Source organism: Seriola aureovittata, chromosome 3, assembly GCF_021018895.1.
Source record: "Seriola aureovittata isolate HTS-2021-v1 ecotype China chromosome 3, ASM2101889v1, whole genome shotgun sequence".
Classification (NCBI taxonomy): domain Eukaryota; kingdom Metazoa; phylum Chordata; class Actinopteri; order Carangiformes; family Carangidae; genus Seriola; species Seriola aureovittata.
The window spans coordinates 28,880,771-28,897,504 of NC_079366.1; the positions used below are offsets into that span (position 1 = coordinate 28,880,771).

Below are 16,734 nucleotides of genomic sequence, written 5' to 3' on the forward strand. Positions count from 1 at the left end.
TGTTTAAGACAGAAAAAAACAAAGTGAATAATAAATAAAAATTATTTAAGATGTGGTCATGCCGACACACTAGGTGGCGCTAACCTAATGGTTTGACATAAAACTACGGTCTGCAGGTCCGCAGGTAGATAATTCGATCATTTTTAGTGAAGGGTTAAAAAGTATTTTCCATCTGATTATCTAGAAATTAATATGAAATTCTGCCGTAGGATGTAGAAAACGTTTAGCATCTTTTATTGCTGGGTTTCTATTTTTGTTGATCATGTGTGAATTTTCCACTTTGCATCTATTTTAAAACTGTGTTTACAGAACAAAAATAAACGTCTGAGTAGCATTAATTTTCATATATTGAGGTCTTTTTTAAAAGAGTCTTAGAAAAGAAATGATTTTGATGTTTAAACTGGTGCAGGATCCTGATTTATTTAATTTCCCCGGCGCTGCCTCAGAGATAAACAGCTGGTCGTGTGCTCACACCTCACCGTTCCCCCCCACAGATAAACTGCTGAAACCAAGTAAGCTGGTGGAGATGAAGGTGAGTGGGAGCGCGGCCCGTCTGACGCTGCCCCACCTGGCCAAGGACGACGAGGGCCTCTACACCCTCCGCATCTTCACAAAGGATGGCACCGCCGAGCACAGCGCCTACCTGTTTGTCTCAGGTAGGTCACACCTCTCTGCACCATGTGGTGTTTTCCACTTGCTGCGTTCCTTGACTGTGGATTTTTGGAAGCACAAAACGGGAACCTCAGTTTGTTCAGGATAAAAATAGATCTGTGAGAGCAACGATCACCATGGCTGAGCTTTCTAAGCATCTCATGTAAGTTCATCACAGTTCCACTCATACAGTGACACCTCACGACCTTGTTTTCTCGGTTCCTAGATGCCGCTGCCTCTGCAGCCGGGGCCCCCGGTGCACCAATGAGCGTAAAGGCGTATGACATCAACTCGGACTACGTCCTGGTTGCCTGGAAACCCCCCAACACCGTCAACGAGGCGCCACTCACCGGATACTTTGTGGATCGGTCAGTCTGCACCCTGAAAACCTCCTCAGCCTTTCTTTTTAAAGACTGGAGTTGGCACATTCACATTAATACAGTCAAATTACACTGTGGACACCGACCGCCGGGGAAATGACTAAAAGTACGATCTGATGTCACAGTGTGGATTTAAAACTGCACTGATCAATACTTTAGCTCTACAGAGTTTAGAGATTAGTTGATCGACAGAGCAATTAATCATTTAAATCATTATATCAAGCAAAATGTCGGCCAGTGAAATTTTAAATAAGTTTTCAATGGTCAAATATTATCAAATAATATCGTTTTTAACTGTTGATTGGACAAAATACATCTGAAGATTTCATTTATGAAGCTCTTTGACATTTCATAGACGGATTATTAGATTTTATTATAAGAAGTGATTGACAGGTGAAATAATAAGTTAGTTGCAAACCTATTCACAGCTTTATTTGGTGATTTTCACGTCAGTTTTGTTGTGAAGTTTCTTTTAATCGAGTGGCCGAAAAAGAAAACAGTCACTGCAGCTTTAATTGAAAAACATTAAGGTTTAATGTCTGAATGTTTCCGTTTACTTTTATTATTGTTGTTTTTTTTAACCTGTTGCATTGTGTGGAGCAGTTTTTAATATCGTTTGCAAATCAATAATAATAATACAGAGTCAGAATCATGCAGTAGTTACTATGTGCTTGAAGAAAATAGTGATTCTGGTCTGTTCTGATTTTTTAAATCTGGGGACATGAAAATGAGATTTACCTGCTGATGATACCATCTCCCGTTCGGATGTGCAGGTGTGAGGCTGGCAGCGACACCTGGGTCCAGTGCAACGACGCCCCAGTGAAGGTTTGTAAATACCCGGTTCACGGCCTGAGCATGGGCCACTCCTACCACTTCCGGGTCAGAGCCGTGAACAGCGCCGGCATCAGCAGGCCGTCCCGCAAGTCGGACAAAGTGACCGCAATGGACGCCGCTGAGCACGAGAGGCTGCAAGGTACCGACGAAGGTAAATACAAAATAGACGGCGCTGGGAAAGCAAGAGTTTTCTAATGGATCTGTTGTTGTCATTTCCTGCAACAGTGATTAAAATCGAAGGAAAATACGACATAGTGATCAAGGATGATGATCTGGAAGGTACAGTAGTACACAAAGACTGACCTGGGATCAGACGTCTGATTTTAATCCTTTAAACCACTTCCTCATAATCCTTTAAAGACCAAATACTAACAACAATCCCTCTTTACCAACTGAACAGGAAATGAAAATGTAGTTTAATGTGAAAAAGAAATTACTCATCAACATCTTCACAGCCAAATAAGAACATCAAAATATGAAAGATTTTTTATTTCTTTCTTTGTTCACATTGTAATTCTCTTCCACACAGGTCTGACATCAATGTAGACTTCCTTTATTATGTCTTTACTGTTCCTACTTTAGACTCTTCTGCACACTGACGCCAGTTCTTCCTGAAAACTTGACAAAAACAAAATGAACTACAGATAAACACAAACTCTAAAAACAGACCTAACATCTGCAGCGTAAACTCCAAACTAATCTGTCATTTGCTCTAACGTCTTGAATTTAACGCTACGAACCATTTTTTCCCCCGTTTCCTTCCCATCCTCGCCGTCTCCGATCTAACTGCAGCTCCTCCATTCACGCTTTAACAGACTGTAACGGGTTTTTACACAGTTTGTCAATTAAACCACTCAAAGCGTTTTCTTCCCGCCTCCATAGTGTGTCGAGTGTGGCTTCTTCCACTTTAACCCCAACAAAAATCAAACTAAAAAATAATGTTGACGCTTAAACGCGTTTGTATGATTTTACAGTTGAGGCCGTTGTAGAAGTCCCACATTTTACTGCTAAATTTTACTTTTAAAGGTGACTCATAGATAGAAATTCAAAACTCTGTATTTATTCAGAACTGATGGATTGATTTTTTTTCAGTGCTTCTTTTTAAAAAGCCGAAACATGAAACTGGACTAAACTTAAATCAGTATCTACCGCCCTAGCTGCTAAAATTGTGCAGCCATTTTTGACAATGATAAGACTTTTTATCTTATATCTGTGGCAGTGGATATATTGAAATAGTAATTACAAAAAGTTAATTGTTGAGCTCTTTTAGAAAGATTACTGTATCAGAAAATACAATGTCTGTCAAAGACTAGTAGGAGGAATCTGGACAAAATGCTTCTGTCGATCAATCAGGGATGTATTTTTTTTTTTTTAGACCCTTTTTTGTTTAAACAAACACTATTTATTAATAAATTGTGATTAAAATACAAATAAAAAAACAGCACAATGTGGGACTTCTGCAGTAGCTGCTGCTGTATGTACTTCATGCCTCAACCACCGTTCACTCCCAATCTAGGCTACGTAACGATCCCGGGGGAGCCCACCGACGTGCATGCCTCTGAGATTTTCAAATCGTACGTCGTGCTGAGCTGGAAGCCGCCCAGCCCCCGCGGACGAGCTCCGCTGTGGTACGTCATCGAGAAGGTGTGTGTCGCTCCACCTTTGGCCATCCATTTCCGTCAATGTAGCTCTCTGTTCAACTCAGTTACTGTAGTTGAAAGATTTAAACAATTTTATAAAAAGAAAAAAGACATTAACCTCTTAAACGCTGGATCTTCCCCGATGATTGTGCATCAAAATTCAGCCAGAAATATTTAGTTGTAATGGAAACTTTCTCCACCAGGAGTTTGTGAAGAAGCAGCTACCAGCACAGTTTAAGAGGTTAAATGTGTTTTTTTTTAATGCTTGTAACAATACAAGCACGTACTGAAAACTCACCACATGTTACTGTGCTTGCATTGTTGGGGCTCATTTACATTATTACATATTCTTGACATTTTCCATTTCACAGCAAGATTTAAGGAATTCTTGCCAAAATGTTCATTTGTTTTGAAATCTTATGTACAAACAATAATAGTTGCCAGTTTATATCAAGGCCAGATTTGACACTTTGATGTTTCAGATTGAAAAAACATCAGTGATAACTTACATCTATTTCTGATCAAATTAAAACTAAACTGAGCCCCGACTGTGCAGAAACACATCGTTTCCTCTTTGTGTTCACGCTACATTGATGAGGTTTGTCGCAGATGGCTGTACCTTCTCTCCCCCCCCCCCCACCCCGACTCTCCCACAGTGCTTAGCAGGCACTGGAGCGTGGCAGCGGATCAACACAGCAGTCAAACTGCACTCCCCACGTTACCCGGTTTTTGATTTGCAAGACGGGCAAAAGTACCAGTTCCGAGTGTATTCGGTCAACATGTACGGCTCCAGCGAGGCCTCCGCGCCCTCTGAGCCCATCCAAAAGGTTGATCAGGATGGTAAGGGTCCTGTACACACAAATATTAAAACACAAAGATGCATAATTTTCTATTTTGCATTATTATTTCTATTTATTTTAAGATTGCCAATGAGTTGTATGAATAAAGATCTTAAAGGGTCCTGAGTGAACGTTGCTCCTTAAACCCCAACTGCATAGTCCCAACTTAAAGTCGGTTCTTGGTTTAATATAAATGAAAAAGAAGAAATGGGTTGAACTCAAAAGGACTTATCCGAAGCGTCTAATGAAGATTTTATTTCAAAATAAGGCGAAAGAACTGGACTTCACTCGGCTTTCCATCACTTTAGGACGTTAGGATTAAACATTTTGTTTGACTAAGTAGTTGCTCAATAGTTGTTTAACCATTTCAACCATGAAAAAAAAAAAAGTCCATATTTAAGGAAAAACAAAATCTACAACAAACAGGGAAGAAATGTTGAAATTTGGGGGAATGTACCATGTAACATGTCAAAATTGTAGGTACGCTAACATAAACATGAAATGCTGAAATTGACCTTTTGCTCAAAGGGAGTTGCTGTATTTTGCAGGTATTGAGCTGCCGGTCGGTACGTACATTTGATTCACGCTGCTGTAATATCACAGATTAGTGTGTGTTTTTCCTCAAATCACATCCCGTGAGACTTCACTGTGTTGTTGTTGTTGTTGTTGTTGTTGTGTGGACACGTGTTGAAATCAGTTTCACACAGACCCGAAATCACTGTGTTTGATCACGTAACGCACAACGTCAGCTCAGAGTTCACTGAAAACACCATGAGGATGCACTTTTGAATATTTGCATGTTTTACACGTGTCAGTCATGTTGTGAGCTACAGTCGGGTATGTGGAGGACACACAATGAGACCTGGAGTAAGTTGTATTTACTCCTTATTATTATTATTATTATTATCATTATTCAGGTTCTGTGAGGAAGCGTATGGATGAGAATCAGAGCGTGCAGAGAGTCAAGCATTTGAAAAAGTCATTTTCATAAATTGTTGTGAGCTCCTTTGGTCGTTTTTGCTCTTTAAACCAAACGCTAAGAATCATTCAGTTTTACCCAAATAAAGACTGACACAGAACCTTTACTGTCCAAGTCACCTGGGACATTACATTCTTGTATTTTGCTATATTTTGTGTTAAATAAAATGTAATTTGATGATCTCTGACCGTTAACTGTAAATTAGAAAACAGAGTTTGTCACTCCTGAATAGGCTTAATGTACCAAAATACCAAAAATACGTTCAGCATTAAGATGTTTCTGGATCTCTGCACTTCAGATGTTGATAGTTAAATAATTAATAATCTGCTCCTCTTCCCTCGGTGAACAGGCGTCCCCTCTGCTCCTGGTCAGGTTGTTGCCACCAGGAACACCAAGTCATCCGTGTTCGTGCAGTGGGAGCCTCCCAAACATCTGAACCACCTCATGGGATATTACATCGACGGCCGTGCCGTCGGATCCAAGGAGTGGTTCCCCTGTAACCACAAACCCTTCAAACACACCAGGTAAGGAGTCCAGAGCTGAGGAGTCCTGCTGTCAGATGTTTTGGAGCCTCCGTGTAAATATGATGATGCATCTCAAGACGTTTAACTCAAAGTTTTTACCCATTTTTTTTATCATGTAAATGATATGGATATCTCAGGCTGAGCTTTATTCTAAGACTGTAATATTATATTAATATGTAATTATTGTGAACTATATCTAGATTGACAAAGATTTTAGATTTTTTTGCAGCTCAGCAGTTTGAGCAAAAGGCACAGAATTTACACAAATAAAGCTCAAGCTAATGTCAACACTGCACCAACGACTCTTAAGAAACCTTTAAATGAGCTCTCTGAACTGTTTTGGAGATTGTTTGAAAAGTTTCTCTTGCTTTTCTGAACAAATTTACTTCAGCGAAACAAAGATATTTACATGCAGGCAGAAGAATAAACACACATGAAAGTTTTTTACGTTGTGAAAACTGAACGTGTGTCGCAGGTTCGTGGTCCACGGCCTGATCCCAGGAGAGACCTACGTGTTCCGCGTCCAAGCCGTCAACGTCTTCGGCCTCAGTGACGAGTCACAGGAGTCGACTCCCATCTCCGTGGAGCCGGCCCTCGGTAAGACAGCTGCACGTTTACACTGAGCTCTTGTTTGTGAAGTCAGTGGGTTGAAAAGTGTGATAATAATTTAAATCAAAACAGATTTTCAAGATGGGAAATAAACGATTTAAAAATAAAAAGCTGATATAAAAGATTAATTTTTCTTTTATTTGCTGCTCTAATTCCACTGGTCTATCCAGGGAAGGGGGTGGAGTACGGTATGTATTATATCGCTGTGTTACTTTCCCCCCCTCCTGTCTTAATACACCTCCTCCTCCACCTCCTCCTCCTCCTCCTTCTCCTCCACCTCCACTTTACGTGTTTTATTCACAGAATTGCATATTTTCATTCTCACTGTACACTGTAGTGACACAGTGTCATGATCGCATTTCACAAAACACTCGCACAAGGTTGAAGCGAAATCTATCGAGCACAGGTGCTGCAGATGTTCTGATGGATGTTTTTGACACGTTGGTGGATCATATAAATCCACGTACCTCACAGTAACCTTCCATAATCAAACACAGACTTATTTCCTAATTAAACTGAAATATAATGGAAAATGTCTCGAGTGTCTAAAGCTCCCGAGTGTTAAACATGACACTCTGTGATTCAGCGACTCCCAGCGCTCCCTTCGGCATCACCATGCTGAGCTGCGACGGCTCCTCCATGACCGTGGCCTGGAAGAGTCCCAAACACTGCGGCGGCTCCAAGGTCAACGCCTACTACATCGACAAGCGTGACGCCGACACTCACATCTGGAAGGAGGTCAACCAGTCGTCCATCACCGAGAGGATCTGCACCGTAAGTGGCGTCGATCAGACACAAACAGAACTGAAACTGTCTTGTTATGTTGCCCGACGTTCTCATCATCTCAAAACAAAAGAAGCATCCAATGCAGAGTGTCAGCTGCAGGATCATTGAATCTGATCGCTTTCTCTGTGTCCTCAGGTCGACAATCTGACGGAGGGAACCTTCTACGAGTTCAGGGTCCAGGCCGGGAACATGGCCGGTGTCGGGCTTCCATCAGCTCCCAGCACCCCCATGAAATGCGTAGCTTGGACCATGGAGGAGCCAGGTAAGAGACGAGTCGACACCTCTGTTCAGCTGTCGTTAAAATTGTTAAAGGTGAATTAGGCAGCATTTGTTTTTATTATATTACATTTTCTGTTGCTATGCTGTGAGTTACATGCTTCTATTTGTGTGTTAGAGTCAAACATCAGGTGTGTCTGTTGATGTTGTTAAAGTTACTGCTGGTTGCTGAAACACGTTTGATTGAGATTCTGTTGCTCATCAGAAACTTTGTTATTTAGACTAAAAAGCATGTTGTTTTTCTTTTAGTTTATGCAGTGAGGCTTTGAATAACTTTGGTTTATGGAAGTTTATGTTCACGTAACTTCACCTGGTTATAAAGCGAGAAAATCACCCGCATACAAACATCTGCTCATGATGTTTATTCATGTGTTCCACTTCAAGGCCCAGCCTACGACCTGAGCTTCAGTGAGGTGAGGAGTCACTCCCTGGTCTTCCTGTGGAAGGCTCCGGTCTACACTGGAGCGAGCGCCGTCACTGGATACTTTGTGGACATGGCCAAAAAGGGCTCGACAGAGTTCGTTACTCTGAATCATGAAGCCGTGCACCACCGCTACCTGCAGGTGAGGAGACTTGACATGAGCAGGATCAAGTATCATAAAGATCTGACAGCGTTGAATCGATTAATTTAAACCTTAGAACTTCCAGTTAAGCTACAATGCAGCATAATTTATGACCAATGATCCTACACCTTCACCTCCCCGTACATGTGATGATGTTTCCATGGTTTCCTGCAGGTGAGCGGTCTGGAGGAGGGCCAGTCGTACGTGTTCAGAGTTCGTGCTGTCAACGCAAACGGCGTCGGAAAAGCCTCCCAGTTGTCTGAGCCCGTCTGTGCCAAAGCTCTTCCAGGTAAACAACAATTTAACCACTGAGCTGTGCTGGATTTACTCGGCACCACACCCTTCATGTTCACAAAAGGTGGTGTTGTGAGTCAGGAACACCGGCTTCATGGACGTCATCCTATCTTATCATCTTATATAACTTCTATAAATATACATATACTGTCAAATGTATAGTATTATCTTGATTTAAAAGGTTTTTCTGTTTTCTGTTTCATGTTCACAGGCACCAAAGAGATCGTGGCTGGTGTGGATGAGGAAACCGGAGACATCTACCTGTCTCTCGAGGCCTGCGAGATCTGCGAGACCTCCAAGTTCGTGTGGTCCAAGAACTACAAACCCATCGGCGACTGCCCACGGGTCGCCGCCACGGCGCACGGCAGAACGTAAGCTCGCCGGTCCCCCCTCGGCGCATCCCACGCTTCAGGCGGAGAGCTCAGCCTCCTTCTTTAGTCACAGCGGGAATTACTCACTTTAAAAGAATAAAATAAAAACAGCAGTTTCACCTGCAGAAGTACGAGGTGTACAGCATTTTCATGATCATAAAAATTCTTGTTATCCATCCAAATCCAAGCTTCTTAATTTACTGGAGCGATGAACAGAAATGTGTCATGTTTTATTTTATCGTTCCTGATGATTTCCTAATAATTTGTTTGTAATTTGGTAGAAATGATAAAGTAATTTATATTTCCTCTTTCCTCTTTAAATGCTTATTAACTTGAATTTGTTGAATTTATGTTTTCTGTTTTATAATTGTGTCGACTTTAATGGATATTTAACAGCTGTTGTGTTTGTTTCACAGCTCCAGGTTGACTTTCACCAACCCCGATAAGGACGATTTGGGCAGATACTCCGTGGTCGTCACCGACACAGATGGAGTCTCTGGCAGCCACACACTGACCGAGGACGGTGGGTCAATTTTAGATTTTAGTCCTTCTGCTCAGGCGTTGTTGTTTGTTTGTTTGTTTGTTTGTTTGTTCTCATGTTTTCCTGAATCTTTCCTGCAGCCCTGAACACCATGCTGGAGCTCAGCTATGCCATCAGACATCCAGGTGAGTGTTGTGCATCAGCAGCAGAGCACAGAGAAATTTAAAAATGACAAACAAAACAAAGGTGATTGTTTAGAAAGAAAAGTCTTTTTAGGAAGTAGTATTTCCTCATTTCTCTTTTGTTTTTGTGCCTTTTCTCTGTGTGCAGTTATTCCTCTGAAACACGGCCTGAACTACGAGATTCTGGAGAAGGGTCATGTGCGTTTCTGGCTGCAGGCGGTCAAACTGTCGCCCGCAGTGTCCTACAGGTTCATCGTTAACGACAAGGAGGTCACCAGCGGAGAGGTAACGCTTCATTCATCACGACAGAGTTCAAAAATGCAACTTATTTGAACTATATTAGAGTTATGTGTGTTTCCTGTTTGATGTTGATCTTTATAATGGCCTTCGGAGGCTCTGACATGTGGTGCGTTTCCAGCTCTCCGCTCCCTCAGGTTTATTTCCCAGCTTTGTTTGAGTTGTCTGATGAACTCTGTGAGATCATGTGTTCGCTTGTTGTCAGCGAAACCAAACAAACACACACGTCTCTAATGCCTTTGAACCCTTCAAATTAAAAGCCTCGAGATTATCTCATGACTGGCTCACTGGCTTTTTTTTTTACCGTGGATAGTAAAATAAAATTAGAGATTTTAAAAGCAGGACTGAAACCTGACACCAAACTTTAATATAATGACTAACTCTAGACAGCAACTAAATCTGACTTATTGATGTTTTGTTCCTCATCAATGTTTTCATGAATATACCTGAATAAAGCTGATTTCTGACATGTGTTTAATATTACATACTTCTATCAGACTATTTATAAACATGCAAACGACCGGATTCGAACAGGAATACGATGAATACGTGGTAAGTTGTAAATATAAATCTTTTCCTTGTTGTCCTCTCAGGGTCACAAGATCAGCCACGACGTGGCCACGGGAATCATCCAGATGACTGTGGATCACTTCACCAGAAACAACGAGGGCACGTACACCGTCCAGATCCACGACGGCAAGGCCAAAGCCCAGAGCTCCCTGGTCCTGGTGGGAGATGGTGAGGCCTCCTTCACCCTCACATTACTGTCATTAGATGGCTGATTAATTAGCTGCTACCTGCCAGTGGGATATTGGCTTACGGCAAATATATCAACAGTTGATTTTTCAATCTTTGAAACCTCTAACAATTAAATCGCATCTGATATTTACTGAGAGCGACTCTGGTGTTGTTGTTTTTCAGTGTTCAAGGCAGCTCTGAAGGAGGCCGAGTTTCAGAGGAAAGAGCACATCAGGAAGCAAGGTACCAACACAAACACCGACACTAACCTCTCAGAGAGCACCACACGTCACCAGGACTGGATGTCATCAAGTAGTAAAGATTAATTACCAGGACAGAAGTGCATGAATGTTTTGTTTTTTTTTTTACCTCCCAAAGCCTTTTGTTTATCTGTTTGTGTTGGTAGGATATTAGAAAAATCTGTGCTCTGGTTTTTATTGCCTTCGTTGTTGCTCTTCATGTTCTTAAGGACAGATAATATTCAGATGTGTGTGATTCCACTTTGTCGTTCCAGGTCCACATTTCTCTGAGTATCTGTATTTCACTGTCACTGAGGATTGCACCGTCATGCTCACCTGCAAGGTACCAAAGAAATATTCCAGTCCCTTTTTTTTATTTTAATCATTTTAAAGTAGATTTAGCGATGAGGGGTTTTATTAGTTGTTTGAAGGCGTGTCTTTCCTTTTTTTTTAACCGCCTGTTTCCTGTTTTTATGTCAGGTGGCCAACGTGAAGAAGGAGACGACTTTCCACTGGTACAAAGAGGACGATGAGATTGTTCCAGAAACTCCCCCCAACGTCATGTCGGGAGCCTGCGCTCTTCCCCTCCATCTGGTAACTGCTGCAGCACCGACATCCTCCACGCGGTGGCGGAAACCCGCTGATTTACGTACTCCATAATAACACATCAGCAGAACCGCGTCATGTTTATTTACTCACATACAGATACACGAGCTTGTTTCTTTATTGTTTTAACCTACATGTTAAAACTACAAGTCAACACATGACACACGTTTGAGGTTAACAGTATATCAGTCATTATTAAAGTAAAATCAATCCACAGCTTATAAAATAAAATAGATTAAAAAATGCATGAATAATGAATCACCTGCTGTTTTTAACCTGGAGGAAGCAAAAACGACTCTGACTTGGATTTTCTCTGTGATTTGTTTTGAGAATAGATGTATTCATTCATTTAAGTTACGCAATTATTATCTCATTAATTTTCTTAAATGTTTGTTTTAATCATATAATTCTTTTATTATATGACGTGTGACGTGTTCCTTGTTTGTTCTCTCAGTTCTCCAGGCATGATCAGGGTGTTTTCAAGGCCGTGCTCGCCGACGACAGAGGAAAGGACACATCTACGATTGACATTTCAGGCCATGGTCAGTTTCTATATCGTTCAGAATTGGCTCTTTGTTCTTGTTAAAAATCCATTATTCAGTATTTAACATGTCCTCCTCTGTCTTTGATCTGCAGTGTTTGACGACATCATCAATGCCATCGCCAAGATCGCCGGTGAGTTTGATCCTTTAAACATCTCACATCTCACACTCGGTGTCATTCAGTGTTGATTGTGCCTGACTGGCTTGTTAATGGCCCATAATGCACTGGTGCAAACCATGCAAGTGAGTTCCTGACATCTACTGTAAAGTTTAGCCTCAAGGTCTGACACTCTCACTCCCAAGAAAAACAAAAAAGCCCCTTGAGGTGATATTGGGCAACGTAAATAAACCTGACGTGACCTAACTTCCTCCAGAGTAGAAGTGCATGGAAAAAAAACAAAACACTTCAAATTTTATATTAGAAATAAATCTTAGAAAGGGAAAAGTAATTCCCCAGCATCAACAACTTATGTACAAAAATACTCCAAGTTAAAAACATTTTGACACAAACAAAACTGGAAACTATGTGGAATATAAAACTAAATATAGTGTATATTTTCTAAGTAGGTAAAGAGCACAGAATCGGGACACACATGTTGCCTTCCTGGTTGTCTGTGACTGCGTGTTCATGTTTGTTTGTTTGTTTGTTTGTTTGTGTTTCAGGTGCTTCTGCCTCTGACCTGGTGCTGCAGTGTACTCCAGAGGGCATCAGGCTGCAGTGCTACATGAACTACTACACGGAGGAGATGAAGACCGTCTGGAAACACAAGTACAAGTTTAAATGATTTATACGACTCCACTTTGTAGGGTTCAGATATATACTTTTATACTTTTATCAAATACGATAAAACCACACCCACAAGGTCGTGATGAATCAGAGTTTTTGAGGGTCAAACTGATTCTGAGCGTGAACTTTACTTGTTGTTTATTTAGTCATTGGTATTTACTGCTGTAGAGAAATGTTTAAGATTCGAAAACAGGGTTTCAGGGGCTTTAAAAACTGCTCTGATCTAATGAAATAACAGGAATGTTTGAGATGTTACAGAACACATCATGTGAAACGCGTTGGCTGCTGCTTAAGGCCAATTGTAACTGTAGTCACCTACACACACACACACACACACACACACATGCACAATAATACTAGATTATACAATATTATATGACTTTGTGTACAGTTCAAACAGTCAATCAAGACTAAATCAAAGACTTTAATGTGTCTCACAGTTGTGGTGTTTTCTGCCTCCTGTCCAAATCTAAATATCTGAATTGATTTATTGTTTGTCGGCGTGTGGAGGAAACGTTAAACTCTCTAAGTGACGTGCGGTAAAAACACTTTTCTACAGTCATATTCATCTAGAATCGGTATGAATTTAAAAAAACTGTGACGTAAACCTGCAGGGAGTCTAAGATCGCCTCCTCTGAGAAGATGAGGATCGGAGGCACGGCAGAGATGGCCTGGATGCAGATCTGTGATCCGTCCGATAAGGAGAAGGGTCACTACACCATCGAGATCTCAGACGGCGTGAAGACTCACACCAGGACCTTTGACCTGTCTGGACAAGGTAAAAAAAAAATTGATTGTGGCGTTTTTATTTATTTGTATTTTACTTTTTAATCTTATAGCCTTTGAGTTACTATATAAGTTTGGTGACTGAAGTCAGTTGTCATGAGATTATTTTCATTTTGCAGCGTACACCGATGCCTATGACGAGTACCTGAGACTTAAGTGAGTTATTTGAAGGTGCAGCAGTTTGTGAACATGTGTCTTTTATTTTTGTCCAAATTATATTAATCATGCCGTATTTCTTTTATCTTTTAGGGCAGCTGCATTTGCCGAGAAGAGTGAGTATATGTCATTATTTATTACACCGACTCTGTTAGTTAGTGAGAGATCACTCCTCAGAGACTTTTGACCTAAATTTAAAAAGTTACGTTTGTTAGAGGTATTTGCTTTCAAGGCAAAGTAGAGTCAGAGCTTTACATTCCTGCTCCCTCTGAACTCCTCCACCTTGTTTACACTGGGACAGGTGGAGTCTTACTTCACCTCACAATGCAAACAGGCTGATATTCTTCACTACAGTAGAGTAATGTAGTCGGTGCAGATGTGACACACATGGTGTTGTCTCTCCTCAGACCGCGGCAGAGTGGTCGGTGGTCTGCCTGACGTGGTCACCATCATGGAAGAGAAGGTGAGGATGTCTCACACTGTAATTAAATCGATCAACATGTCACTGTGATGAAAATGATGATGCTGTTTTGTTTGCATCAGTACATCGGCCAGGGTCACACTTGTCCTACGAGTTGCTCTGCCCTGGCAGCATTCCTACACAACGAGCCTTGAGCCGTCTCTGGCTCTTATTTACTACTTACCCAAACCGGATATCTTGTAGTCTGGATGCCTCCAGGGCAGTGGATCTAAACCTCCAAACAAAGCTAAGAACCACTGTGACCCCGTGTCTCAGGGCGACTGCGGTTACAGGTTATAACTTCAGAAGTCATTTGAGCCGTATCACATGAGAGGGAGTGGTGATGGTACGAGGTACGAGGCCGGCGAGTTATGACATCACTCCCTCTCGTGTGATGTTGCTTTTATACAGCATGTGATATATTAATTAAATAAGCAAAAATGGATTATGATCTGTTTGTTTATTTTATCATTTAATTGGCGATGCAAACACAAATATTTCCGGCAGCTGGACTGTTGCTAAGCAACACGTAAACATTTTCCTGCACAGTGCCGGATCCAGTTACCTCAGGTGTGTGCGCGCTGAAGTATCCAGGCTTTAATTATCATTTAATTCAAATGTTATTTCTGGAAATATTTTCATCTATGCAAAGTTTGTTACTAATCTAAGAAAGACAACGGCCGTTAATGTAACGCTTAACGGTTAAGCGGAGTGATACGTGTAGTTAAAAGTCCCAGTGCTGTTATACTCTATGGAATGAATCTCGTCCAATCAGGTTACTTGGCCAGAACTAGCTGTTGAATGGATGTTGATTAAACCTCTGTGGATTGTTTTATTTATTTATTTATTTTTAAGTCTGAAAAGATACAAGAAATATAATGTTTCCTTCTTCAGATTTATCTTTGTCCCTTTTGGGGGTCACAACCCTCAGGTTGGGAACCAGTGCTCTAAGGAAAAGAGGGTTTTTTAATGATTTAGTTTAACTCATCTTTACATTGTGTTTGGTTCAGAACTTAAACAAACCCACATTGTTAAAAAATCGCTCTTTAGATAAATGTTGACTTGAGTTGATTCTCGACCCTCCCCAGTCCCTGAGCCTGACCTGCACCGTGTGGGGCGAGCCGACCCCTGAGGTCACCTGGTTCAAGAACGAGCAGGAGGTCACCTCCACCGAGCACACCAGGATCATGTTTGACGGCGGCAAGTTCGCCAGCCTCGTCATCACCAAAGTCACTCCCGAAGACTCTGGCAAGTACAGCATCAACGTGCGGAACAAGTACGGCGGCGAGTTCGTCGAGATCACCGTCAGCGTCTACAAGCACGGCGAGCAGATCCCCGAGCCCAAACTGGGACATCCCAGAATGGCCACACCCGCCGCTACACCTGCAACCACGCCTATGCCGCCCAAGTCCCCAGCTCCCCACTCCAAGACCCCGACCCCCACACCTTCCAAGTCCCACACCCCAGCGCCATCCCTGAAGAGCCCGACTCCTGCATCCACCCCGATCCCCAAGTCTCCAACCCCGACCCCCAAATCCCCGACCCCCAAATCCCCGACCCCCAAATCCCCGACTCCACCTCGCAGCGTCAAGTCTCCAACCCCGCCCAGATTCATGAAGTCTCCGACCCCGCCCAGGAAGTAAGCGGCGGTGGTTGACGCCAGAGGAGGAAACACTTGCTGTTAGCAACACTGATTTTTAGCATGAGCGTGAAACCGTGTGAAGAAGTACTTACTTAGATGTAGTCACTGTTACAGTCCCACTCTCTTGCACCGCTGCACACTCCGGACTACGACTCCGAAAGAACAGGCCGCTAACTAGTCCGGCACAGGTTACTTTTTCGAGAACTAGTTGCACAGTAGACACAGGAAAAAACCCACAAAAGAGGGACTTTTACAGTGGCTGCTTGACATAAACGTCCTTCTCAGTTACTTCATGTCATTCAACTGGTCACAGGTGGGGTAAAAAAATAAAAAGCAATAACCTCAGAAAAGGTTGATGTTAACGTTCAGTGTTTTAAAAGCTGCACCTTCCACTACGCAGCGTTAGTGGAATGCCCCATATTCTTCTTTTTGTTTGTGGATGTTAAATGGTAATTCTGGTTTATTACAACTTGGGTCTTACTCATGTAGTTTTGACCGTAGAAACAAACTCGTACTCATCAGGGATTTTTTTTGACGAGCAGGTTGCACAAACTTATTTTGAAGAGAAAGAGGGAAAGACTTGAGGTTGGTGCTCCAAAGTTTTCCTGTTAAACGAGGGACATTTCAGGTGTGCACACTTTGAGTTTGACCTCCATATAAAGTGGTTTAGATAATCTGGCCGTACCTGTTGTTGTCTACAACCTGTCTGATCATGTTGATTGCCCTGACTGACTTTATTGAAGTGATGTCACCATATTTCTAGATCTCTGCAGAGAGTACAATGTTTTCATTGTTGGTAAAAAAAATAAAAATAAAAAAAAAATGTCCAAAAGTACAAAAATAAAACCAGAGTTGTTATGAACCAGAGTCCTTTAAGCTACTTTAATCCCAGGTAGCTTTCATCTGTTGGAGGTGTCTGTCTATGACATGTTGTGTCTCCCCCCCAAATGCTTTGTGATGGCAATAAACTTTACTTATCAACCTCCCTCTGTCGTCTGTGTGAGTAATCTTCTCTCGGCCTCTCCCTCCCTCCTGACAACAGGTGTGTGAGTCCTACAGCAGCAATGAATAA

General features: G+C 41.9%; 1 protein-coding gene across 1 annotated transcript in view; it reads left to right on the plus strand.

The window, feature by feature from the left end:
• The window catches only part of LOC130165510 (M-protein, striated muscle-like), a 26,158-nt gene extending 9,511 nt beyond the window's left edge, over positions 1-16,647 (plus strand). The window contains exons 10-34 of the mRNA XM_056370844.1: positions 495-656; positions 878-1,019; positions 1,805-2,016; positions 5,673-5,847; positions 6,323-6,444; positions 7,043-7,230; positions 7,378-7,504; positions 7,903-8,081; positions 8,256-8,370; positions 8,587-8,746; positions 9,163-9,269; positions 9,368-9,412; positions 9,558-9,694; positions 10,300-10,444; positions 10,628-10,687; positions 10,959-11,026; positions 11,164-11,277; positions 11,744-11,831; positions 11,926-11,964; positions 12,495-12,600; positions 13,233-13,396; positions 13,524-13,560; positions 13,654-13,676; positions 13,968-14,023; positions 15,109-16,647. Coding sequence (XP_056226819.1) covers positions 495-656; positions 878-1,019; positions 1,805-2,016; positions 5,673-5,847; positions 6,323-6,444; positions 7,043-7,230; positions 7,378-7,504; positions 7,903-8,081; positions 8,256-8,370; positions 8,587-8,746; positions 9,163-9,269; positions 9,368-9,412; positions 9,558-9,694; positions 10,300-10,444; positions 10,628-10,687; positions 10,959-11,026; positions 11,164-11,277; positions 11,744-11,831; positions 11,926-11,964; positions 12,495-12,600; positions 13,233-13,396; positions 13,524-13,560; positions 13,654-13,676; positions 13,968-14,023; positions 15,109-15,663 — 3,326 coding nt within the window. The 3' untranslated portion in view covers positions 15,664-16,647. The remainder of the gene's footprint in view (positions 1-494; positions 657-877; positions 1,020-1,804; positions 2,017-5,672; positions 5,848-6,322; positions 6,445-7,042; positions 7,231-7,377; positions 7,505-7,902; positions 8,082-8,255; positions 8,371-8,586; positions 8,747-9,162; positions 9,270-9,367; positions 9,413-9,557; positions 9,695-10,299; positions 10,445-10,627; positions 10,688-10,958; positions 11,027-11,163; positions 11,278-11,743; positions 11,832-11,925; positions 11,965-12,494; positions 12,601-13,232; positions 13,397-13,523; positions 13,561-13,653; positions 13,677-13,967; positions 14,024-15,108) is intronic.
• Positions 16,648-16,734: the final 87 nt, after the last annotated feature.